The sequence below is a fragment of the Dasypus novemcinctus genome, chromosome 4 (genome assembly GCF_030445035.2).
Source record: "Dasypus novemcinctus isolate mDasNov1 chromosome 4, mDasNov1.1.hap2, whole genome shotgun sequence".
NCBI classification, from domain to species: Eukaryota; Metazoa; Chordata; class Mammalia; order Cingulata; family Dasypodidae; genus Dasypus; species Dasypus novemcinctus.
In genome coordinates, this window is record NC_080676.1 from 75,681,082 (window position 1) to 75,706,908 (window position 25,827).

At 39.9% G+C, this 25,827-nt stretch overlaps 2 protein-coding genes across 2 annotated transcripts in view; one reads left to right on the top strand and one right to left on the bottom strand.

Moving 5' to 3' along the window:
* The window catches only part of KALRN (kalirin RhoGEF kinase), a 775,504-nt gene that overhangs the window by 260,108 nt on the left and 489,569 nt on the right, over positions 1 to 25,827 (bottom strand). Inside the window, 4 exon segments of the mRNA XM_058295672.2 lie at positions 18,491 to 18,600; positions 19,279 to 19,345; positions 23,934 to 24,052; positions 25,307 to 25,489. Of these exon segments, the coding sequence (XP_058151655.1) occupies positions 18,491 to 18,600; positions 19,279 to 19,345; positions 23,934 to 24,052; positions 25,307 to 25,489 (479 nt within the window).
* Positions 5,971 to 9,840, top strand: LOC105746822 (chromosome-associated kinesin KIF4A). Its single transcript, XM_012528027.4, has one exon. It carries the CDS (start codon positions 6,048 to 6,050, stop codon positions 9,753 to 9,755), a length of 3,708 nt encoding a protein of 1,235 aa, XP_012383481.2. The 5' UTR covers positions 5,971 to 6,047; the 3' UTR covers positions 9,756 to 9,840.

The window sequence follows — 25,827 nt, forward strand, 5'->3', positions numbered from 1 at the left end:
GGGAGAGAAAGGCTGAATCAGACATCTCTATACAGCTGAACTCCTCGGAAGATTATGCTTAGACCAACACGACCATAAGCTCTCAATTATTTACACGTCGTTGTTTTTCCACCCTCCACATGGTGAGGTGCAGTTTTTAATATACTGAAATGAATTTCATGAAAACTTATGTTAGTTGACTAACTCATACTACTTAAATAATAAATAATATTGTTTCCCTCAGGGCTTCACTCTTCTTGGGTTACAAGTAAATAATGAAATCTTATACTTGAATTCATTGGGTCTTCCATTTTATCAGCAACTATTAATCTATTTTTATTACTCAAGTAATCTGAAAACATTGTAAAAAAAACCTAAATATCGATATAAAAAAAGAACAAAATAAACTATCATCCATGATCTTAGGGATAAAGTGGGAAAAAATTTGAACTCTATACTGTCCTCCTTTTATTTCTGGGCCTCATTCATTCACCAGTAGTCAATTTGTACTAAAAAATATGAGTTCAAATTAAGGTTTTTAATGCAAACATCACTAAGGAAGTTTAATGGGAAAAATTCACAACACATTCCAAAGATGAACTGAATTAGTATTGAATTATTTGACTGTGTGGACACCTGTGCCATTGCTCTTCTCTGTGTCAATGAATAAAAAGAATCAACTAGACTGACTTCAAGTTCCTCTGTTGAATAGAGAGCTAGTTTGAACTCTAATAAACCAACATCATTAGAATGGAATTGGCTTTTCAAATAAACAAAAAAATAATGGTGAGGCTGTGGGGAAATATACTGATGGAAATGAAAAATGGTGTCATCCCAAAGGGCCATTTGACAATATCAAAATCACAAAGGTATTCAAATTTTGACTCTGTGATTTTAATTCTAGAAAATTTCCTAGAGTTATATCCACACATTTATACTAATATTTACTGTGGCACAGTTCATAATAAAAAGAGATGGTCTGTAGAGGAGAGAGTATTTAAACTATAATATATTCACAGAACTGAATACTATTAATATGTACCTAATTGAAAAAAAAAGACAAAGTTTTCTGCTTTGTGATGTGGCTCTCTAGGACAGGAAACTAAATGAAAGTCAAGGTGCAGAAGAATGGATATAATATACTACCTTTTCTATATGTAGGGAATATATATCCTTATCTTCAAGCCAAGAAACTAATAAAAGTCATTATCATCAGGAACAAGGTAAAGGAAGAGGGAGGATGAAGATAGTGGAGTGAGATTTCTCAATGTATACTTTTCTTTATAACTTTGATTTTAAAATCATTTAGCTTTATTACCCTCAAATATTAAATTGAGAGATATAAAGTGGTTCTGAATTATGCCACTACTTACCTTGACAATTGGAAATATATATACAGATAGATAGATAGATAGATAGATATTGTTACTGCTTCACCTGGTTCCTATTGTCCAGGTTTTCTGTATTTTATAATTACAACTGGTTATGGATTTAAGTATTTATTACTTGGATTCCTTTCCAACGATAGAGAAAGATGTTGTTTTTGATTTTTAAAAATGTATATGTGCAATTAAAATATTTGAAAAGTCACATTTGGAGAGCCAAAATGCTTACAATTAATAGTGGGATCATAGAAGATTATTTTTCTTTTTGTTTATCTGCAATTTAAAACTTTCTACAATCAATAGGCATTATTTTAGTGACAAGAAAAAAGTAATTTAAAGTTTTTTTGAGAATCCTAGTAGTACCCATTTGGTGATAATCATTTTTCCCCTAAAAATGTGGGGAACATTTTGAACATCTTGACTAAGTATAATAAAATTTGGGCTTTAGAACTGCAAATATATAGTGCTCAAAAGCAATAAATTATAATAATTTACATTACTTTTAAAAGGACTGTACACAAAAGGAGACACATCTTTTTAATATGGCTTCTGAAAGAGAAATAGGAAAAATATTATATAATGTTAAAATTAAGGATCAAGAAAGCCAAAAGGGAAACATAATTTTTCGCTGCCAAGAGAAGCAACATGGCTCATTACTGTATATATACATACATATCCGTATGTATACATATCTCCATATATATATATTTACATATGTGTATATATCATTATTTTCCTTTTGGGAGCTGAATAGTAAAAGACATTTATTATGTAGCTTTTTTTCACAAGGAAATAATATATTGTATAATGCATGCAGAAGTAGCTTTGTAGGTTTTTAGATGTTCTTCACATGTCATTTGTGATATCAGCCTTACAATCTCATCAAAAGCATTGACTGGAAGCCCAGCCCTGCGCTATGATGTACTGCATAGGGCCCGAGGGAGGAGGATGGAATGGCTCAGTAAGTTGGGGAAGTCTGTTGAGCTATTCTAGGAAAAGAGCCGGTAAAAGAAAACAAATGTTTTAAAGAAGCAGTGCTATGAGGACCTAAGAGGAAGAAAGAATTTGGAACAAGAGAGAAAGAGAAGAAAGGGGAGCATCTGGAAGTCCCTGGCACCTATGATAAATGTTCCCAGCTGGTAGGAAACCTCCGCATTCCCACTCTCGGGATCTCTTCGTTCATATGTGCATTATTATTCTGACTCCAGTGCCCTAAACTCTGACTCTCATGATATATAGTCCCTTCTCCATTGGGGTGGTCAAAGAAATGATAAAATAGCCTGGGCCTTGACATTCTATACATGCTATAAAATTGCATTTTGGTTTGAAGTTGCAAGGACACCCCTGATAACTCAGGAAAAGTTTCCTTCTTTTCTTGTCATATGTCCAGGGAAAGTGACCCATTCATTTTAGGTTACTTTTAAGCAAACAGTGGTAATTATATCCAAAGAACTGATACCTGATCCAGATGTTTAAGACAGTGCTGCCATTTCATATTAAAAGTTCTAACAATTTAAATAGAGTAACATCCTGACTTTTTGTGATAGTGACTACCAAAAAACCTATGGGAAGATGTTCAATTTAAAAATTATAAAGAAACCAAAGCTCTATGAATTAATGAATTAAATGTAGATTATTTCCACAACTGATGCTTTTCTATAAAATGAAGATTTTAAATTGCAACCTCCACTATCCACCCTTCTGTAGATACCAACTGTCACTTTCCTTTCCTCCCACAACCAAGTACAAGTTAAAGAACCAGAGCTCAGCTACAAAAGCAGCTCTTCCAAAGCCTCATTTTCCTTATTTTCAAATAACAGAGTTGTTGTGACGATTTAATAAATCCATATATGTAAAGAATCCAGCCCAGTGCCTGAGACACAGTACGCATTTAATAAATACTAGTTCTCATGGTCTGTGTTTCTCAATACTTATAAACTTATACACTCTTGATACACATAAATATCCTACACCCTTCCCCACTCCCAGAGACTTTACCTTATTCCTATTCTTCACCTAACCCCATTGAAAATCTCTAAATTAGATCATTTTTCCTAAAGTATATCCCGAGAAAATCTTAATTAGATATTGTGCAAAACTGGATTCCAAGGTCACGTTATTTAAATTTGGAAATGCTGGGCTAAGCTGCTTGCTTTTCTGCACACCTTCTGAAATCCTACAATGTGATGAAACACTTCTGAGGGATTTATTAGGCTTTGTTCCTTGGAACACTCTTGGAGAACACTAGCTAGAGCCCCGCACTTGGCTGGGCTTCGCCCTCTGGGTTTAGGATGGGAGCATCTGTATTTTCAGACAAGCTTTCCAGGTGATTCTAATGCAGACAATGCCTGGACCAGCATATGAAGGCAACTGCTCTAGATTTCAGCTTGCTTCTAGTTGGCAAATCCCACCTAGACTCCATCTGATTTAATGGGGGCGGGGGTGGGGCAGAGAAGCTAAGAATTTTAATAAATGATTTAGTTTGTGCTGGGAATATCAGTTTATAACTTTGAGTACAATGTCTACTACCATTTCAATGTAATTGCTGGCGGTAAGTGGCAACATTAAACTACTTTGCTTTTTAATTTTAAGTTTATAAGCTTGAGAGATTATGTAAATCTGGTCAGTATCGTTCTGAGCACAATAGCTTCTGACATTCTTCACAAATGATGGCACATGCCACCACAAATGTTCTACATCAATATACTGCTCTCATCATCTCAATTATTATATGTAATAAATTGTGGAAGAATGAGCAAAACAAGTAGTTTGGTTGTTGAAGTGTGTATATTTCTAGGTTCTTTCAGAAATGAATAAAACTCTTAAAGGGATATCAAGATCTAAGTGATGTCATTGCTATTAAATTATTACGATTCAACACATTATGCACTTACTTTATGAGGAAAATGCTTCCTTCTAGCTTTGAACAGAATCCTAGGAAATGAAACCTATGGCACTTATTGACAGACTAGCTTTGTGAGGTTTGTTACAGAATATTGTGGAAACAGCACCATTCAAAATGTATCCTGAGTCATTGTTATTCTCTCTGAGGGAAGATTTGGTCCAAAGCTTCACTGTTTCTGGGGAAGCATGTCCTTACCTGAGTGGCTCACAGCCTTGTTCAGAGGGCAGACCTCTACATCAAGGTATAGTCTGCATCTAAAGGGGAGTATTGTTTGATGATGCTGTGTGCATTTGTGCGCATGTTTGTGTATGTATGTGCCATGAAAGGGGTCTAAGACAGTGGGGAAAAGAGGAGCAATGAGAAGGTTCTTAAAAATGTAAGGTGGCAGAAGGGTGGGGAGAAAGGTATGAGGCTCACATATTTACAGGAATTCTAGGACACTGCCTCCTTATCAAAGCAGAGCTTGGTTACTGCTTTCAGACAAGTGGAACTAGAGAGCATTTTTAAAGAATCCATTAATGACCTGACAGATTCACAGCCTGGTGTATAAGAAGCTCTAGACTATGGGAGAGAAGACAGCTGGTTAACTTATTGGAGCAGATATTAAACTGATGGAGATTCATGTGCACTCATTAGAAGGTGCCAGATTATTCACTGGAGAGTTTCAGCAAATCTTGGCACAATTTGATCTCCCAGGCTGAGCTATTAGGATCATCTGGCCCTGGCCCTTCATTCCACACCAGAATCTCTCACCTAGATTAGGGATGAAGCAGAAAGGTATGTGGAAGCTGGACTTGAACTCACAGCCTATTCCCCACCCTCAGCCTCTCAACTCCAGTAGCAAAGTTTACTTTTTGCACTGCTACCTGTGGGATAAATACATATCTGCATACATAAGAGAGATAAAAGCTTTCCAGATTGGAATGGAAGAAGTCAAACTTTCCATATTTGCAGATGACATGATCCTATATATAGAAAATATGACAACAAATATCTACAACAAAACTGCTAGAATTAATAAACAAATACAGCAAAGTGGTAGGCTACAAGATCAACATGCAATAATCAGTAGTGTTTCTATATACTGGTAATGAACACTCTGAGGAAGAAATCAAGAAAAAAATCCCATTTATAATAGCAACGAAAAGAATCAAATGTCCAAGAATAAATCTAACCAAGAACGTAAAGGCCTTGTACCTAGGAAACTACAAAACAATGCTGAAAGAAATCAGAGGAGACCTATACAAATGCAAGGACAAACTATTCATGGTTTGGAAGGCTAAATATTGTTAAAATGTTAATTCTACCCAAAGCATTTTACAGATTCAATGTATTCCCAACCAAATATTTTAACAGCCTTTTTTTGCAGCAATGGAAAAGGCAATCATGAAATTTATATGGAAGGGTAAAGGCCTCACATAGCCAAAACCAACTTAAAAAAGAACAAAATTGGAGGACTTGCACTTCCTGATTTTAAAGGCTATTACAAAGCCAAGTAATCAACACAGCACGGAGGGACCCTTCCCCTCCCAACGTGCAGGCGTGCGCGCCGGTGCGCGTGCTCCGCCCGCGGAGTGTCTGCGCTCCGATTGGCTGGCACCGCCCGGGGCCTATTTGAAACGTGGCGGTTAAAGCTCCGGTCGAGACAGGGCGGCAGGAGACTGGGAAAAATTCGACACCACTTCGTTCTCTTCAGAGTGTGGGCTCCCAGGCAGTTCCGCCGTGGCCAAGCGTGAGGGGAGAGTGACTTTCCTGGCAGACGGTGCTGAGGCAGGATCATGAAGGAAGAGGTGAAGGGAATTCCCGTAAGAGTGGCATTACGATGTCGCCCTCTAGTCCCCAAAGAGATTGGCGAGGGCTGCCAGATGTGCCTTTCCTTCGTACCCGGGGAACCTCAGGTGGTGGTTGGTACTGATAAATCCTTTACTTACGACTTTGTGTTTGACCCCGCTACTGAGCAGGAAGAGGTCTTCAATACAGCTGTAGCGCCACTTATGAAAGGCATATTTAAAGGATACAATGCAACGGTCCTGGCCTATGGACAGACAGGCTCTGGAAAAACCTATTCAATGGGAGGTGCATACACTGCAGAGCAAGAGAATGAACCAACAGTTGGGGTCATTCCTAGGGTAATACAACTGCTCTTCAAAGAAATTGAAAAAAAGAGTGACTATGAATTTACTATGAAAGTGTCTTACTTGGAGATCTACAATGAAGAAGTCTTGGATCTTCTATGCTCATCTCGTGAGAAAGCCTCTCAAATAAGTATACGGGAGGATCCTAAGGAAGGCATCAAGATTGTGGGACTCACTGAAAAGACTGTTTTAGTTGCCCTGGATACTGTTACGTGTTTGGAGCAGGGCAACAACTGTAGGACTGTGGCCTCCACAGCTATGAACTCCCAGTCTTCCCGATCTCATGCCATCTTTACAATCTCCATAGAACAAAGAAAGAAAAGTGACAAGCATAGCAGCTTTCGTTCCAAGTTGCATCTTGTAGACCTTGCTGGATCAGAAAGGCAGAAAAAAACCAAGGCTGAAGGAGATCGTCTAAAAGAGGGTATTAATATTAATCGAGGCCTCTTATGCTTGGGAAATGTAATCAGTGCTCTTGGAGATGACAAAAAGAATGGCTTTGTGCCCTACAGGGATTCCAAGTTGACTCGATTGCTTCAAGATTCTCTAGGAGGTAATAGCCATACTCTTATGATAGCCTGTGTGAGTCCTGCTGACTCCAATCTAGAGGAAACATTAAATACCCTTCGCTATGCTGACAGAGCAAGAAAAATCAAGAACAAACCTGTTGTTAATATTGATCCCCAGACAGCTGAACTTCATCATTTGAAGCAAGAGGTACAACAGCTGCAGGTCTTGTTGCTGCAAGCCCATGGAGGTATCCTGCCTAGATCTATCAATGTGGAGCCATCAGACAATCTACAGTCCCTGATGGAGAAGAATCGGTCCCTGATAGAGGAGAATGAAAAATTAAGTCGTGGCCTAAGTGAAGCTGCTGGTCAGACAGTACAGATGTTGGAGAGGATCATTTTGACAGAGCAAGTGAATGAAAAAATGAACGCCAAGCTAGAAGAGCTCAGGCAGCATGCAGCCTGCAAACTGGATCTTCAAAAGCTAGTGGAGACTTCAGAAGACCAGGAATTAAAAGAAAATATAGAGGTAATTTGTAACCTGCAACAAGTGATTACCCAGCTATCGGATGAAACTGTTGCTTGTATGGCTGCAGCCATTAATATTGCAGAGGAACCAGAAGCTCAAGTGGAAATAAGTCCAGAGACCAGCAGGTCTTCTGATGCTTTCACCACTCAACATGCTTTACGACAAGCTCAGATATCTAAGGAGCTGATTGAATTGAATAAAGCCCTTGCACTGAAAGAGGCCCTAGCTAGGAAGATGACTCAGAATGACAGCCAACTACTGCCTATTCAGTTCCAGTACCAGGATAACATTAAAAATCTAGAGTTGGAAGTCATCAGTCTACAAAAGGAAAAGGAAGAATTGGTTCTTGAACTTCAGACAGCAAAGAAAGATGTCAACCAAGCCAAGTTGAGTGAGCGTCGCCGCAAACGTCTCCAGGAACTAGAGGGTCAAATAGCTGATCTGAAGAAGAAACTGATTGAGCAGTCCAAACTTCTGAAGCTGAAGGAATCCACAGAGCATACTGTCCCCAGACTGAACCAGGAGATACAAGTGATGAAAAACCAGCGAGTACAGTTAATGCATCAGATGAAAGAGGATGCTGAGAAATTTAGACAGTGGAAGCAGCAAAAAGACAAAGAAGTAATCCAGTTAAAAGAAAGAGACCGTAAGAGGCAATACGAACTGCTCAAACTTGAAAGAAACTTCCAGAAGCAGTCAAATGTGCTCAGACGTAAAACCGAGGAGGCAGCAGCTGCCAACAAGCGTCTCAAGGATGCTCTCCAAAAACAAAGGGAAGTGGCAGATAAGCGGAAGGAGACTCAGAGCCGTGGAATGGAAGGCATTGCAGCTCAAGTGAAGAATTGGCTAGGAAACGAAATTGAGGTTATGGTCAGTACCGAGGAAGCCAAACGCCATCTGAATGATCTTCTTGAAGACAGAAAGATCCTGGCTCAGGATGTGGCTCAACTCAAAGAGAAAAGGGAATCTGGGGAGAATCTACCTGCTAAACTCCGGAGACATACATTCTCACTTGCTGAGCTGCGTGGCCAAGTTTCTGAGTCAGATGATTCCATTACAAAGCAGATTGAAAGCCTAGAAACTGAAATGGAACTCAGGAGTGCTCAGATTGCTGACCTACAGCAGAAGCTGCTGGACGCAGAACGTGAAGACAGGCCAAAACACCGTTGGGAGAATATTGCTACCATTCTGGAAGCCAAGTGTGCCCTGAAATATTTAATTGCAGAGCTGGTATCCTCCAAAATACAGGTCAGCAAGCTTGAAAGCAGCCTAAAACAGAGCAAGGCCAGCTGTGCTGACATGCAGAAGATGCTATTTGAGGAGCGAAATCACTTTGCTGAGATAGAGTCAGAGTTACAGTCCGAACTGGTCAAAGTGGAGCAACAGCACCAAGAAAAGGTATTGTACCTTCTCAGCCAGTTGCAGCAAAGCCAAATGGCAGAGAAGCAGCTGGAAGAGTCAGTGAATGAAAAGGAACAACAGCTACTAAGCACACTGAAGTGTCAGGATGAAGAACTTGAAAAGATGCGAGAAGTATGTGAGCAAAACCAACAGCTCTTACAAGAAAATGAAATCATCAAGCAGAAACTGACACTCCTCCAAGCCAGCAGACAGAAACCTCATCTTCCTAAGAATACCCTTCTATCTCCAGACTCTTCTTTTGAATATATCCCTCCTAAGCCCAAACCTTCTCGTGTTAAAGAAAAGTTCTTGGAGCAAAGCATGGACGTTGAGGATCTAAAATATGCTCCAGAGGATTCTGTGAATGAGCCTGAGGATGGTGATGGTGATGGTGATGGTGACAGTGGGGATGACGAGGAATGGAAACCGACAAAATTAGTTAAGGTATCCAGAAAGAACATGCAAGGGTGTTCCTGCAAAGGCTGGTGTGGAAACAAGCAGTGTGGGTGCAGGAAACAAAAGTCAGACTGTGGAGTGGACTGCAGCTGTGACCCTACAAAGTGTAGGAACCGCAAACAAGATAAAGATAGTTTGGGCATTGTTGAGCAGACCCAGGACTCTGAAGCCTCCTTCAAACTGGAGGATCCCACAGAGGTGACCCCGGGATTGAGCTTCTTCAACCCTGTCTGTGCCACTCCAAACAGCAAGATCCTGAAAGAGATGTGTGATGTGGAGCACTTGATGTTAAAGAAAACGGCTCCAGCTCCCTCCTCCCTTGACCTCCCAGAGTGGAAACATGCAGCAAGAGAATTCCAAGAAAATAAGGCCCCTGGGAAAAAAAAGAAACGTGCTCTGGCCAGCAATACCAGCTTCTTCTCTGGCTTCTCCCCTTTCAAAGAAAAGGCCCATTGAAATTTGAATCATCATCCCTATCCCCAGTGTGTGGCTTGGTAGATGCTTTCAGATTGCATTTCAGGTTTCTTGCTGGTAAAAAAAAGGGACAGAATGTTATTGCAAGGTTGCTATAGGAGATGGCCATCAGTCTTCTTCACCCCCAGCCCTAGACTACTACTCTCTCTTCTCCAGAAGAATGCTAAGCCAACTACTGAATAGATAACCAGCTGACCTTCATAAGGACTCACCTGCAACCAGTCCCAAATGCAGTCTAGCTCTTCGTTCTGTGAGCAGTTAAGGCTGTCTCCTCATGGGGATCAAAGTGAATCTTTTCTTATGTCTAGGTTGTCTTAGCTTAATGGAGGAGCCTGCTATATGAGGCCTGGCTCAGATCCCCCACCCCACCTCAGAAAGGGGTTGGGATCTCTCCTGCCCTGCCCTTCTCTGGAATTTAAGTGTTTTAACAGTACCCTCGATTGTCTTCCATATTATTCCTGGTCTTCTGTGTTACTGAGGTAAATGAAATATTTTAAATGTTAACATTAAGTAAATAAATAAATTTTGTCCATTTGAAAAAAAAACAGCATGGTAGTGACACAAGGACAGACATGAACCAATAGAATTGAACTGAGAGTTCAGATATCAACCTCTCATTTATTGCTAAGTGATTTTTGACAAGGGTGCCAAGCCCACACAAAGAAGGATAATCTCTTTAACAAATGGTGCTGGGAAAACTGGATCTCCATTTGCAAAGAATGAGGGTGGATCCCTACCTCACACCATATTAAAAAAACAACTCAAAATGGATCAAAGACCTAAATATAGGAACCAGATCTATAACAATACTGGAAGAAAACATAGGGATGCATCTTTAGGACCTTGTGTTTAGGCAGTGGTCTCTTAGCCTTTATACTCAAAGCACAAGCAACAAAGGAAACAGTAGATAAATGGGACCTTATCAAAATAAAAAACTTTTTGTGCATCAGAGGACTTTATCATGAAAGTAAAAAGACAACACACAATGGGAAAAAATCACATGAAAAGATGCTCAAAATCATTAGTTATTAGAGAAATGTAAATCAAAACCACAATGAGAAACAATTTCACACCCACTAGAATGACTACTATTAACAAAATAGAAAATTACAAGTGTTGAAAAGGATGTGGTGAAATAGGTACACTTGTTCATTGTTTGTGGGAATGTAAAGTGGTACAGCTGCTGTGGAAGACTGGTGCTTCCTCAGAAAGTTGAGTATAGAATTACATATGACACAGCAGTCCCATTACTAGGTATATACACAAAATAGAAAGCAGGGACTTGAACAAGCATTTGCACAGCAATGTTCATAGAGGCATTATTTACAGTTGCCAAAGTGTGGAAGCAGCCCACGTGTCCATGAAGAGATTTACAGATAAAGAAAAGGTGATATTTACATACAATGGCATATTATTCAGCCATAGAAAAGGAATGATGTTCTAATACATGCAACCTGGATGAATCCTGAAGACATTATGTCAAATGAAATAAGCCAGACACAAAAGAACAAATATTGTATGATCTCACTGTATGAAATAATTAGAATAAGCAAATTCATAGTCAGAAACTAGAATACAGGTTACTAGGGGTAGGGGTAGAGAATGGGGAGTCAATGCTTAAACTGCACAGAGTTTCTATTTGGATAGATACAAAAGTTCTGGTTATGGATGGTGGTGATAGTATCACAACAGTGTAAACATAATGAATAGCACTAAATCTGAATGAGGTTAAAGGGGAAATTTTAGGTTGGATATATTTTATTAGAAGAAAAAAAATTTAACTATTTGCTTACACATCAAGTTTAATGATAAAATATATCAAATGAATCTCACATTAATGTTATATCCATTGATGTTTTGCTTGGCTACAAGGCATAGGCACTAAGCAGTTAGTGTACACATCTATAATTTACATTATTTTATTTTGACACATCCAAATCAAATTTTTAGACTTTCTCTTGCTTTGGGTAGTCGCCAATAGTCTATAAACAGCACCAGTTCTGACAGCTTACCGAAACCTAACAACAGCAACAACAAGAAAACTCAAAGTTAAATGGCATAGGGCCATTCTGACTGACTGTGCATGGCCCAAGAAAAATCACAAGTCTCACCCCCTCCCCTCTTTCCTTAACATTGAATATTAAGGAAATGGTAGTGTGATGAAATATAGGCTTAAGAACGGGATTCTTAGGCTGGTTTGGGCAGGTTATAGACTCTGTATCTGTATCTTCCATAAAAGAAGCTCCATAAACCAAGGGAGTAGAACTAGATTATCTTTAAAAGTTTCTCCTGGGCTTTTACATTTAATAATTCTATGATTACCTGTAAATGTGATAAAACACATATCAAAGGCATTTGGACTGGGAAAGGGGTATAGAAAAAAATATATATAATATATAAAGCAAGGGCTGTGTGCACTGAGAAGGGGTAGGAGGGAAGCGAACTTGGCCCAATGGATAGGGTGTCTGCCTACCACATGGGAGGTCCGTGGTTCAAACTCCGGGCCTTGACCCGTGTGCAGCTGCCCATGCGCACTGCTGATGCGTGCAAGGAGTGCCCTGCCATGCAGGGGTGTTCTCCGCATAGGGGAGCCCCATGCACAAGGAGTTCACCGTGTAAGGAGAGCAGCCCAGCACCAAAGGAAGTGCAGCCTGCCCAAGAATGGCACTGCACACACAGAGAGCTGACACAGCAAGATGATGCAACAAAAAGAAGCACAGATTCCCGGTGCCGCCGATAAGGACAGAGGTGGTCACAGAAGAACACATAGCGAATGGACACAGAGAGCAGACAACTGGGGAAGGGGAGAGAAAATAAATAAATAAATAAATCTTAAAAAAAAAAAAAAAAAAAGGGTAGGAGAAGCAACTAGGATATAAAAGGCAGCAGCAACCCAGGCAGTGGGGCCTTGCTGATGGGCCATGAGCTGTACATTATTTTTTCACCACCTGGTGGAGCCAGCTCTTTGCCCTATAATGCTGATCAATCCATTGTGTCCATGGATCATCAAACAATAACAACAATAACAACAAAAAGGAACAAGAAATGGAGCATAATACAAAATATCAGAGATATCAGAGTCCATCACACATAGTGAAGGTATTATTTTGTAAGACTGAATTTCTTTATTATATATGACATACAAGCATGTGTATGTCAAGTCATACTGTGTAATCTTTTCCTTCAGTTCATGATCAAGTGTTTGAAAAATACCTTCTTGCTTGTTCTCCTGCCTGCAATAGGGCAGTAGAGTCACAGTATGGGCCCAGGTCCCTTAATCAATTCACTGTATCTTCTATGGATTGGCTCTTGAGATCTCTATCCATTTCTCTTTCTTCCTCTCTCCCTGCCACCCCATCACACTATCTCCTTGCCTCCCTTCCTCTCTTCTTTCTCCCTTATTACTTACCTCTTCACTGTTCTCACTCACTTCTCCTCTGTCTAGCTGTATTAACTCATTTTCCTGCCTCACTCTGTCTCATTCCTCCCTTCGTGTACTTTACACCATTTGTTCTCTCCTCTCCCACATTTCTGACTCTCTCTTGCTCCCTACCTCCCCCCTCTTCCAATCTCAAGGCACAGATAAGACAAGAAAAAATCTAGCCCAAGTGTGACAGCAGGTTCTCCCCCTGCCCCCAGGGCACCGGGCTGATGCCAGTCACAGTCTTCCTCCTTGCTTCTCAGCCTCCCTGCATTATGTCACTGTTTTCTCCTCTGGGAGGGCCTTTGTTCAAGCTTTCCTCCTTCGTCAGGGAAGCCTCAGCCTGTAAAACTCCTACCCATAATTTAAATTCCATCTCAAATGTCCCCTCCTCCTATTACTCCAAATCAGGCTATTTTCTTCGCTCCTTTGAATGCATTTGTGCCTCGCCTCTGCCCTTATCACAGGTGCCTGATGGAACCTGGAGGACAAAGCCTGCATCTGATTCATCCCCGGGTACCAGCTTCATCTCCGGGTTAGTGCAGGTATAACACGAGAAGGCTCTCCAGGAAGATGACTGGAATGTGGCCCTGGTCTGGTCGCCCACTGGAGTTACCCCCCAAAACCCCCACCTTGTCTTCCGTCCTTGGGGCACATCACCCACTGTCCTGGCTGACCCTGTCCTGCCAGTGCTCCCAGCTCAGTCCCGCACAGTGCTGGCCCTGCTCCCTCAGCCTGGGGCCTGGAAACACCAGACTCATGAGGGCAGTGACTAGGGGCCAAGGCCAAATCTAATAGTTTTGGCCAGGCCTGGAGGGAAGTTGGCTGTGCAGGACGGTTCCCTAGTCCTGGTGGTTGGTCTCCAAATGGCCTTTCCAACTCTTGCTGAAAACAAACTTATTTCAGGTAATTATTTTAAGAATGTGGGACCTGAACCACGTACCTGTGGAAGAAATGGGTTGAAATGTTTCTTAAATTAGGGGATCAGCATGGAAGCTGTTTAGGAATAAAGCCAATTAGACTTGCCAGCCACAGCTGGGAGTGAATGGAATGAAGAAAGGGAAGAGAAGAGAGCACAGAAATGAAAGCCCAAACCTGGAATCTAACCTGTAGTCCTTAAGGTGAGGGGAGTGAGGCTACCCACTGGACAAGCCACCAGCCCATTCTCTGGATCTCAGTTTCCTTATGTATAATGGAGAGGGTTGGACTTGATGGTCTACAAGACCCCTCTGCACTCTGACAGTAGAGATTTTATAACAAATAAGTTATTGCTTAGACTCAGGTATGACTATACCTCCAAATAAATGAAAAGGAAGAAGTTAAGTTTGTTTTAAAGAGCATTTTAAGCAAACATCTGTCCTTAACAAAACTGCAAATTTAATAATTGAGGCAAACTGAAAACAAATCATTTTCCTGAATTGCACATTGCAGGTTGGATAAAGTGGGAGACTGCATTAACATCATTACTGTTTGGGAATTTATTTATTGAATATACTCTCTTGTCTGCATGCTTTTAGCAATATGCATAAGAAATGGGTCTAGTTCTTCTCCAGGTAAGTACATTTCATGATCTTTATATTTATCTCTGTAGATGAGAGGTAGTGCAAAAATGGGAGAGTAGAGGACAAATCTGAGGATCAACATCAACCTAATTAAACTCCAATTTATATTAAAACCACTGTTTATAGGTATTAAATTCTGTGTATGAATTCTTCACCTTTATAGAAATTTTGATGCTTGTGAATTTCTCCATTCAATATTTAGCTATAAAGATAAAAGTCCTTGAAACTGATAAAATACACACACAAACACACACACACACCAAACTAATCTTGGTTGCCATTTTTCAAAGTGACATCATTTAAAAGGATCAATACTAACTGGCTGAAATTTTTAACAAATTTACCACATAAACCTTGGTTGAGTACTAATTTCCAATTCCCTGAGTGGCTTAGTTAATTATCCAGGCAGTATCAATCTCAATCTCAGACTCTCTAACTGCAGTCTCCTCACTCCCTTTTAGACAGATAATCTGAACTGTGCACTAGAAATGAGAAGTTTGTTTCTCTCTTGGATATTACTTAGTTGTTGTACCTCTGAAATATGAAAACAGTCAGAGTTAAAAAGAACTAATTGTTGTTTTTTTTATGTTAAAGAAATGACCATTTCAAAGAAATATTCCTGAAGAGCAAACAAGTATTTGGACTATTGTATGGTCTTCCCATTAAGAAGCTCCAAGAAGCTCCTTCATTTGGAAATTCAATTATTTTGCTGGTCTAGAAAGTTCTGATGGTGAAGGGAAGAAATCATATCTCATAGTTTTCCTTGCCTTGAGACTTTTACAAACAAAAGACTCAATTATTTGTTCATTCATTCATTCATTCATTCAACAAGTATTTCCTGAAAGTCTCCTATGTGCCAAGCACTAGGGCTAGGCACTGAAAGATACAGTCTCCCTTGGAATCCACAGTTCGTGTGTTTTCCAAGTTGGCTTCATTGCCAATCTCCTATTTATTAAAGATTTTAGTGATGTTATGTTTCTCCAATAATAGAAAATTATAAGGCTTAAAAAGAAAGCATATATTATATGTACAAAGTCTTTGCTTCCCAAAACCTTTGGAGAATTAATATAGAACTCGGCTTCTGGAAGGGGTGGGGAAGAGTTGTTCCTTTAAGTTGCTGATCATTTAAAACATTAAGTTTTGATGCAGTTTACAATTCCATGCTTTTCAATGCAGAACATACTAATGATTCAGAGTTATTATTAATATCAGTTATTATGATAACACAGTGACTGCATTGGGCCTATAATTGGGATTTAAAGTTGTTTGTGCCAATACTGAGCAGCCCATGGATACTATGATTATTTTTCTTTTGGTTCTCTTGCTTATTTCTTTTATTTTTTTGCAGTTCATCTGTCTTTTCTTTCCTATGAGGTCTTACTTTACGCTGCTGGTATCAAATTACTTGTTCAAGTTCTTGATTCTTATTTGCTTCAGAATTGCTATGGACTCGGAAACCACATAAGCAAAATGTAGCCTCACTTTAGGGAGGATGAAAAGGTGCTTTTACGGAAAGATAAGAACTTGATCTTTGTGACTTCTCTTTGGTTGCTCAGAGACTAGTTTTTATATTTTTATTGTTTCTTTACAATGCTCTAAATAGGTAAGATTTCTGAGTAACTGTGTTTCCTGATAGATGAATTTATTCCTCTACAGCATGCAACATTCTATATAGTTTAATTTTATGTTACTTTAAAGGGCTTTTTAGAGCTATGATTTGTAACTGGTAGACAGGTTTTCAGCTATTTTAAGAAGCTACAAAACTCTGTTTACTATGGCAACTAGAGTCATATCATGAAACTAGAATAAGAGGCATTGTTATGCTAGATATTTTGTTAAAGCTGCTTGGTTTGGAAATTAATATTCTTTCCCATTTAAACATGAAATTGGTAAAACTGGGGTCCACAGAAGTACACACTGCGATCTCTCAATTTCTTGTACTTACACAGCCAGATTCTGTAATAATATGGGGAAAGAGAGACTTGTTGACTAAATCCTAGAAACAAAAAGTCAGAAAAATAAAGTAACAGGGGTTTACAATTTACTAGTCCTACTTCTAGGATATACTGGTGAACATAACATTTGGGGTTAATGGTAAAGAGTGGTTTTATTGGGTTCCTAACTGATAGCCCTGGGGAGAGAATATTTCTATGTCTGGAGACTTTCAGACAAACCAAGTAGGAAGTGTCACCAAAGTTTGTAATTAAAAAAAATAAAAGACTGGGAACTTTTTAAAAGTATTCCAGAAATTCAGAAGGTTATTTCTTACCCCCCTCAGATCTTACCCCTTTAATGATCTGACAGGATTAACATGTCATGGGAGCTACATATTTTATGTGTTTTCCTTAAACTGATGCCATTTGATGACATAACAAGGGATTAATCATCAGGGGTTGACTAGAGAGGAATGACTCGCCACTCTTTATTTAGACGTTTTAGAACCTGGGGACCCTCTTAAACTCAGTTCTTGCTTGCCTCTTAGTCGTTCTCAGCAAGGGCTATACTGAGGTCTCAGTTTCTCATGCTGTGCTATCCAATATGGCAGCCACTAGACATGTGGCTATTTACATTTAAATTTATTAAAATTAAAAATTCAATTTTTTAGTAGCACTAACCACATTGCAAGTGATCAATAGCCATACAAATCTAGCAGCTACCATATTAGATAGGAGATACAGAACTCTTGCATCACTGAAGAAAGTTCTACTGGACACTGGTGTTCTACAGTCTTGCCTCAAGGTTGCTGCAACACCTGCACCCAGGGCCTCCTCAAGAACTCCTAGAGCGGAATGTTTAATCTCAAGCATGCCTACTTTAACTCAATGAACGCTTTGACAAGCTTGACCCTAGAGCTTCTTCTAAATTTCATTCTATAATATTGAACCTCTACTTCTTAGCCACTTCTCTGCAGCAAGTTTCTGAGAGAACACTAGGACTTTAACCAATATTATTGCTTGCTCCTTTAGATTCCCTCTATTTGTACTTTGGATACTGAGTTATTTCTATTAACTGGTTCTGTAACTAATCACACCAATGTTCTTGCTGATCCTCTATTAATTGCTTGACAACAGAACATGTATGCTGTAGAAGAGATTCTTAAATCAATTTGGGAACTGGAAGGAAATAATGAGTTGTAAGATTTTATGGTTCTATCATTCTGCATACTTCAACTAAACATAAAGGGTTAACTGATGTTTTCCCTCTTAAAAGCTGTCAAGAACAAAGTACTATTGTGTATATTTTGCTTATGTATATATGTATGCATGCCTGGATATATGTATGTAAGTTTAGATTGGGGGTTAATATTTTAAGTTGAAAGAAAAACTCAAAGGAATTTGAAACCCAGATCCCACAAGGTAGAATAGTTAGCCTTAGATGAATTCTATTATCAGAATTTTCCTCAAATTTTACAGAGGGGAAGCTACTTCCATTTCCTCAAAGCCTGGCAATCATTCTGACTGGGAAAATAAAGATGTTGTCCGATTGACTGGGAGGTTGAGGAGACTGCGGGAGAGAACACTGCTGAATAGTTGACTTTCCTGTCCACTGGGAATTTTAGACAACTGTGGGAATAGGGGGTGAGGAAGAAAGATGTCTGACAGCATCTGCTGTAGACAATTTACCCATTACCTGATTACCAATTAAGATTTACCATTTAGCATTTAGCTGGGAGTCCCTGTGGTCTGATATTCATGGCCCTACACGTGCTCTGCTGAAACCCTCCACCAACCTACTTGTTATGAAAATCGTAGATCTCCTGGATGTTGCCAAAGATGATATGCTCTTTATTAAGGATCCCAGGGGGGATCTCCTCCACACCACTGGTCATTTCCCACAGGTAGGTCTGTAAGACAGCAACACATTTGTCACTGGCACGTTCTGCTACAAGAAATAGACAAAATAAATAGGTCTTCAAACTTGAGGGGCAAGACTCAAACTGGGAGTGAGTGTCCAATTTAAAAAATGAGATGTTATATATAAGAACAAACAAAAATAAAACCGGAAATGTTTCATCATCTTGATTTGCTGCTCAGGACGCTCACATTTTAAATGATAACTAGAGCATAAACTCTACACTGCATCTTGCTATTTATGAAATGTGTTTTTGTGTGTTGGTGGTAGGGGTATATAGTGTTGCTTTAAAAGCAGCCGTACAGTGGAGAAATTATATCATTGATGTGGAGATAGTGGCCACTGTGGTTGTTGAAGGCAAAATCCCAGACCTGATTTAAGTTCAAAGATTGTGTCATCGTTTTTATTTTGAACTGAAATGTCTTTTATATTTTGTTTGGCTGGGGATAGATGTAGCCTGAGAAAAGCTTAAACTTTCTTTTCAAGAGAACTTTAAGCTCCCATGCAATTACTATTGACTCAGGGAAAAAGATTTTCTCTGAATGGCTTTTTTTTTTGTTACTTTCTGGGACAAGACAGTGAGCACTGAGCCCTCCACGAGGACTTGACTCTGGCCAAGAAAGTCACTTTTTTTCTGATACAGTTAGGAACTGATTATTGCAAGACTTACCTCCAAGCACTCATGTAAATCCCTTACATAAGCCTTCTCTGTCTGGAGTAGTTCGGCCATAATGAATCTGGAAGGAAACACATGGGCTTTTACTTGGCTCTAGACATAATATCTCCCTTCCTTCAAATTTTACTTCCCCTACCATAGCATTTATGACATTCTTGAAAGTCCTCTTTTTCTAATGCAGCAATATATATCCTTTCTTTTCTTCAAAACTCCTTCCCTCTCGGTATCCTCCTATGATTCCCTCCTGCCCTGATCATTTGCTTTGTACCCCTTTAGCATGTTTGTGTTCAGCTAGTTCGACATGTCCCCTCTTTTCTGCTCCAGTTCTAACATTTTGTGATTCTGTGCTGATCTGCACGTGTTCTCAGCTCATGTGTGCACAGCATGTGGCACCATTCACAGTCTAGCTCACCAACTTGACAGCTTGAATCTTAGATTCCCACATATTTCTTACAGCCCCCAGAATGGTGTTTTCTGTTCAATAGTGTTGTTTGACTTATACCAACACATTTCTCAGTATCATAAGTTAAACCACTTTCAAAAGCCAGGGATAAATGCCCAGGAGACCCCCAAGATCAGAGTTCTGGTAAAGGGCCAAATGGCAAATAAATGTGGGCTATTTGGTCTCTGTCACAACTACTCAACTTTGCCATTATAGTGTTGCTTTAAAAGCAGCCGTGCACTGGAGAAATTATATCCTTGATGTGGAGATAATGGCCACTGTGGTTGTTGAAGGCAAAATTTGGGAGAGGGAAAAGAAGGTGTGATATGGGGGCATTTTTGGGACTTGGAATTGTCCTCAATGATATTGCAAGGACAGATGCAGGACATTATATATCCTTCCATAACCCAATGAATGGCCTGGGAGAGAGAGTAAACTACAAGGTAAACTATAATCCATGCTGTGTAGCAGTGCTCCAAAATGTATTCATCAATTTCAATGAATGTACCACACTAACGAAAGAAGTTGTTGATGTGGGAAAGATGAGGGGTGTGGGGAATGGAGCATAAGGGAACCGCCTATATTTTTTAATGTAACATTTTGTGTGATCTATGTATCTTTTAAAAATAAATAAAAAATATATTAAAAATAAATAAAAGCAGCCATAGACAATACATACACAAATAAGCACGGTTGTATTCCAATAAAACTATTTATGGACACTGAAATTTGAATTTCATATACTTTTCATGTGTCATGAAACATTCCTCTTTTGATTTTTGTCAATCACTTAGAAATATGAAAAAACATTTAGCAAGTGATGAGTCTGGACTTGGCCAGTGGGCTTTAGTTTGCTGATCTCTGACCTAGATTATCCTGTACACGTAGACACTATTTATAAACTCTTTATATACACACAGTTTATATGTTTACATCACAAATGGATGAGTAAAAAGCTGAAAGTGAGATCTCAATTACAGTATGAGTTAATAGTGTTAAGTGGCTGCTCTTTGGTCTCCTACAAAGAGACTATGCTGTGCATCTGTAAGGAGAGGGTTCCTTTGTTCCTTGGGCCTCTAAATACTATAATGTACTCAGGCAGTTGCGAAATTTATGGTGCACGGCTCCACTGTAATTACCTATCTCATTTGGATAACGTAAACCATATAGAGCTTCTTCATCTTAGGACACACAATTTTCCCCCAGCATTCTCAAAAAAGAGTCTGTCAAAATATTCTCCAGGGAAGCAGACCTGGCCCAATGGACAGGGCATCTGCCTACCACATGGGAGGTCCGTGGTTCAAACCCCAAGCCTCCTTGACCCGTGTGGAGCTGGCCCATGCGCAGTGCTGATGCGTGCAAGGAGTGCCATGCCACGCAGGGGTGTCCCCCGCATAGGGGAGCCCCACGCACAAGGAGTGCACCCCGTAAAGAGAGCTGCCCAGTGCGAAAGAAAGTGCAGCCTGTCCAGGAATGGTGCCGCACACACGGAGAGCTGACACAGCAAGATGACGCAACAAAAAGAAACACAGATTCCCGGTGCTGCTGATAAGGTAGAAGTAGTCACGGAAGAACACTTAGCGAATGGACACAGAGAGCAGACAATAGATCTGTGTGACTATGTAATCCCGTGACAAAAAAAGGGCAAAGTGATAAGTAAATGGTTTGTAAGGCTGACACAGTTCATTTCTCTTGTTGTCCAATGTCCAATAGTTCTTGATTAGTGTGAAATGTGGGTTAAAATGACCTACCAACCCATCAAGCAACCAAACAAACAGAGAAGCCAAATGTTTTTTGTCCATCTGGAATCAGGGATGTTCTGAGTGTGCAGCTGAGATACGTAGAGAACAGGGGAACAGAGCAGGACCCTAGTGATAAATTAGCCCCAGCTCTCGAAATGGATTCTGGCCCTGTCCATTCTAATGTTCTGAGAAAATATACAGTGAAATTTATGAAAATCTCAGGTAACTCGAGATTCTTCCAAAATTTGGCAATCCCAGCATTCTCTACTCTTTTTTTCTGATTCCTCTCTGCCTTATCTCCTCATGGATCTGTTGACTGGAGAGTAAGTTTAAGTGGCAACTTTACATCCTGTTCTTTTTTTTTTTTAATTTTTATTGTATTTTTTGAAGATATATATATCACAAAAAATGTTATATTAAAAAATATAAAAGGTTCCCACATACCCCACACCCCAGCCTCCCCTAGCGAATGGACACAGAGAGCAGACAACAGGGAGAATGGTAGTGGGGGAAGAAATAAAATAAATCATTTGAGAGGCGGGGCAAGATGGCATCTGAGTGCACCCTTGTCATCTCTCCTGCAAAAAACCTGCTGAGTGGGGACAGAATCCTACCCCATTGACAATTCCTCTGTACAATTCTTAAAGGCACAGTTTCTAAGTACCGAAAATTGGCTCCTCTGATTTTCCTCTCATCAAACGAGGTCATCAACACTCATCTTCCTTTCCCTGGAAATCTTATAATCCACCACACAGGGACACTTTTGAAATCTGAATACTTAGACCAAGTCAGGGGAGGGGCCTGGCTTACCTTCTTCCTTCCCAGTGGCACATTCCTCAATTTCAAGGAAGGAAATTGGCATACAGTCCCAGAGCCACTCCTAATCTGCTGCTATGATTTTAGATAACTTCTTGCTCCTCTCCAGACCTCAGTTTCCATATCCAATTATATTCTACAAACATTTCTTGATTAATTTTGCTATCTCCATCACTCTCCTAGTCCCTTAGTTCATATAACAAAGTATGAAAAATACTCCCCATCCTCAAGGAGTTTATGATGTAGTTAGAGAGATATGCTCAGGAACCATTTGAATAAGTAGAAAGTGAATCAGTATAGAAGTCTAGGAGTTCAGAAAAGGGAGGACCTCTGACAGCAGAGACTGTAGATCAAGGATTCATAAGGGTGTAAGACATGAGCTGGTTTTTGAAGAATGGTATGAAGGATTTAGAGAGGGGTAAATAAAACCAAATAGGAAGAAAGAAAAAAGAAGGGAAGGGAAGGAAAGGGGAAAAGGAAAGAGAAAGGAAAGAAATAGAAGGAAAAGGAAGAAATGGGAAGGAAAGAAAAGGAAAGGGAAGGAAAAAAGAACAAACAAAAGGAGAGGTGCCAAGTCAAGAGTATTGCATGAGCAATGGCATACCACTTTTTCTTAGACCTGGAAGGAATTTATGAAAGTTCTGACTGAAGTGTGCCATTTGAACTGGAAATTACTTTGAAATAAGATTGGTAGATGTGAAACAAAATGACACTGGCTAGAGGAATTTGACCTTTATCCTGGGGAAGTATGAAGTCATTTAAAATTTGGAGCAGGTAAGAGATATAATGGAAAGGAGTCATAGTATGTATAGTGGTGAAGAGCAGACAGAGCTGGGTTTGAATTCTGGCTCCATTATTTACAATCTGTGTGGTTTGGGGCAGGTCGTTCAACTTTTCTAAGTCTTACTTCTCATCTTTAAAATGAGAATAACATAGGTACCTGAGAGAAATGATGGGAAGATAAAATGAGAAAATATGTGTGAAGCACTTTATATCATGTTTAGTACTTAAAAAAACATTTGGGAGGTGCTGGTAGGAACAGTATTGGTATTAGCAATAATTACATGGTACTTTAGAAAGGAACACCTGGCATCACTGTGCAGGTGAACTGGGCAGGGACTGGAGCAGGAAGGCTGGGAGAAATTTTTGAAACAATCCAGAGAGTTGGTAATGAGGGCCCAAAACAGAAGATAGTGGGACTGGGGGAAAATTGCAGAGACAAGAGAAACTTTTAAGAAAGAATTGGTAAGAATTGGTGACTGATTTGAAATAGGGGTGAAGGGATGAGTTGGAGCTTATTTCCTAATTGCAAGGTTGGGAAACAAGAAGGATGGTAGCATTACTGATGGGAATTAGGAAACTAGAATGCAGAACTAAATTTGGAGAGGGAGAAAAAAATATTTGGTTTTGAGAATGTGATGTGAAGTTGATGATCTCTGGAAAGTTAATGGATAACTGAAGAGAACTAAGTGAAGAGACTGAAAAGTCTTCAGAGAGGACCCATCTGTTCAACAGGAGCATCAACTCTGTCCATTCCAATCTCCATAGGTGGTGATGACGCATTAAGCTGTCTAAAGGCATGGGTGGCAGTGAAAGCAAAACAGGCATGAGGCGTCGGCTAGTCGGGGCAGAAGCTCCCCAACACATACTCTTTCTTCCGGGCTGACTTCCGCTTCTCTTCATTGACTTCATGGTTGGCGTCCCGTAGCTTGACCTCACGATCTGAAAGGCTTGCTGGAATGATGTCCAGCTCCAGGTCCTTGTTATCCTACAGACAGAGGGATTATAAAGGTCACTTTTGGGATGCTTTGGGAAAGCAACTCAGCAGAGTTAGGGAAGGTGGTAAGAGGGAAAAACAGAGGAAAGATACCATGGAGAAGGATGAGAAAATGGGGCAGCCCCACCAACTGCCACCCACAAGCTCTCTTCTGCATGGGACAAATTTTCTTTTCAAATAAGAAAGGCATGTAAAACATAAGGGTCAAATGTTCAAGGCTACTATCCACAGCAGGAAAAAACAATAAGCACATTTGATAATTATGTATCTTTTTCCCCAAGGCCTCCAATGCTGATTAAATCTAAACACACCCACAAATTTGTCCAAGATTGATTCTTAACCATTAAAATAGAAGTGAAACAAAAACATAAAGACATAGAAAATTTCATTTGTCAAGGGAAAATAATCAAGGCAATTATTTCTGTTTAAACAAGAAATTTCCCTTGGAAATAGAAAGCTAAATTCTAGAACAATCATTGAGTTTTCTAATTGCTTATCCCTGCCCATTTCAATCACCATTTGGTCTTTATATGTGACAGAAACCTCTAGAAAACCTCACAGATTAAAGCCAGCAGGAGCCATTAACTGCCTTAACTTTTAGTGGTTTGACCATCCTCTCTAAGCTCCTTGCTTCAGAGCATGAACCTAAAGATGTAAGAATGAGAACTCTTGGCATTAAATTGCTAGGCTGTATTTAGCTCCTAATTCATAGGTTACTGACCCCTATTATAAAGAAGAGATTAAAAGTCACTCTTGCCTTGCTTCTTGGCAAATGGTACCTCTTTTTAGGTTGAAATGTCAAATACCCTTTGCACAAATTGCATCCCATATCCTAGAAAGAGCACTATTATCCATACTTGGGACTAATCGTTTGCTAGTTAACATGACTGGGTGGATTATGATACTGATGAAGCCAAGATAAAGGGTTTAGTCCTCAAACAGTTGACTTTGCACAGAGGAAAGCTCTGTTCTGTAGCCATAGGCCCCACCTCTGGTCAGTCATTTTTACAACATGTATAGCACTAGTCACAGGGCGCTGGAGGTGAATGGCTAAGCAAGACTCATCCCCTCCACTAGAAAAACCACACAAGGCGAGGGCTTTAGGGATAAACAGCCTAGAAGGACTGCTCTGGAAGCCCTGGGCAAGGCTCAGGCAGAGAGTGTTTTCTTCTTTGGCAATTAGGGCAGAAGTGCTGAGGGAGATGAGAAGCGAGCCCATTCAGCCTGAGCAGGACCCATACATACCTCTGTGTTAACTCCTAGGGCTTTCTCCAGGGAGTACCGGTACTTCCCCATCCTCAGTGAGAAGTCTCTGTAGTGCTTATCCACCGTGGTCACCCATTTTCTGATCTCCGTGGCATGAATATGGCCTTTTTCCACAAAGCTATCTGCCAGTTGAATCAGAAGCTTGACTTTCTCCTTCGTTTGCTGCCCCAAAAGATGGTCTTAAGTTACTGGATTACATTTATGTTCATGGCCCTTCATCCCAAGCCCCCTTCCCCTTTCACAGCTGTCATGGGTACCTCATGGCCAGACTACCTGGGTTTGTATCCTAGCTCTGTCACTTACTGACTGGGAGACCTTGAGCAAATTACTTTAACTGTCTGTGCCTCAGTTCCTTTTTGCAAAACCAGGATCATAAAGTACTTGCATTGTGAATGAGTTAATGAGGTAGAATGCTTAGAACAGTGGCAGGAACACAGAAAGGACTCAATAAATGTCAGCTGCTATTATTACTACTACTACTTTGATATGATGCAAATAAA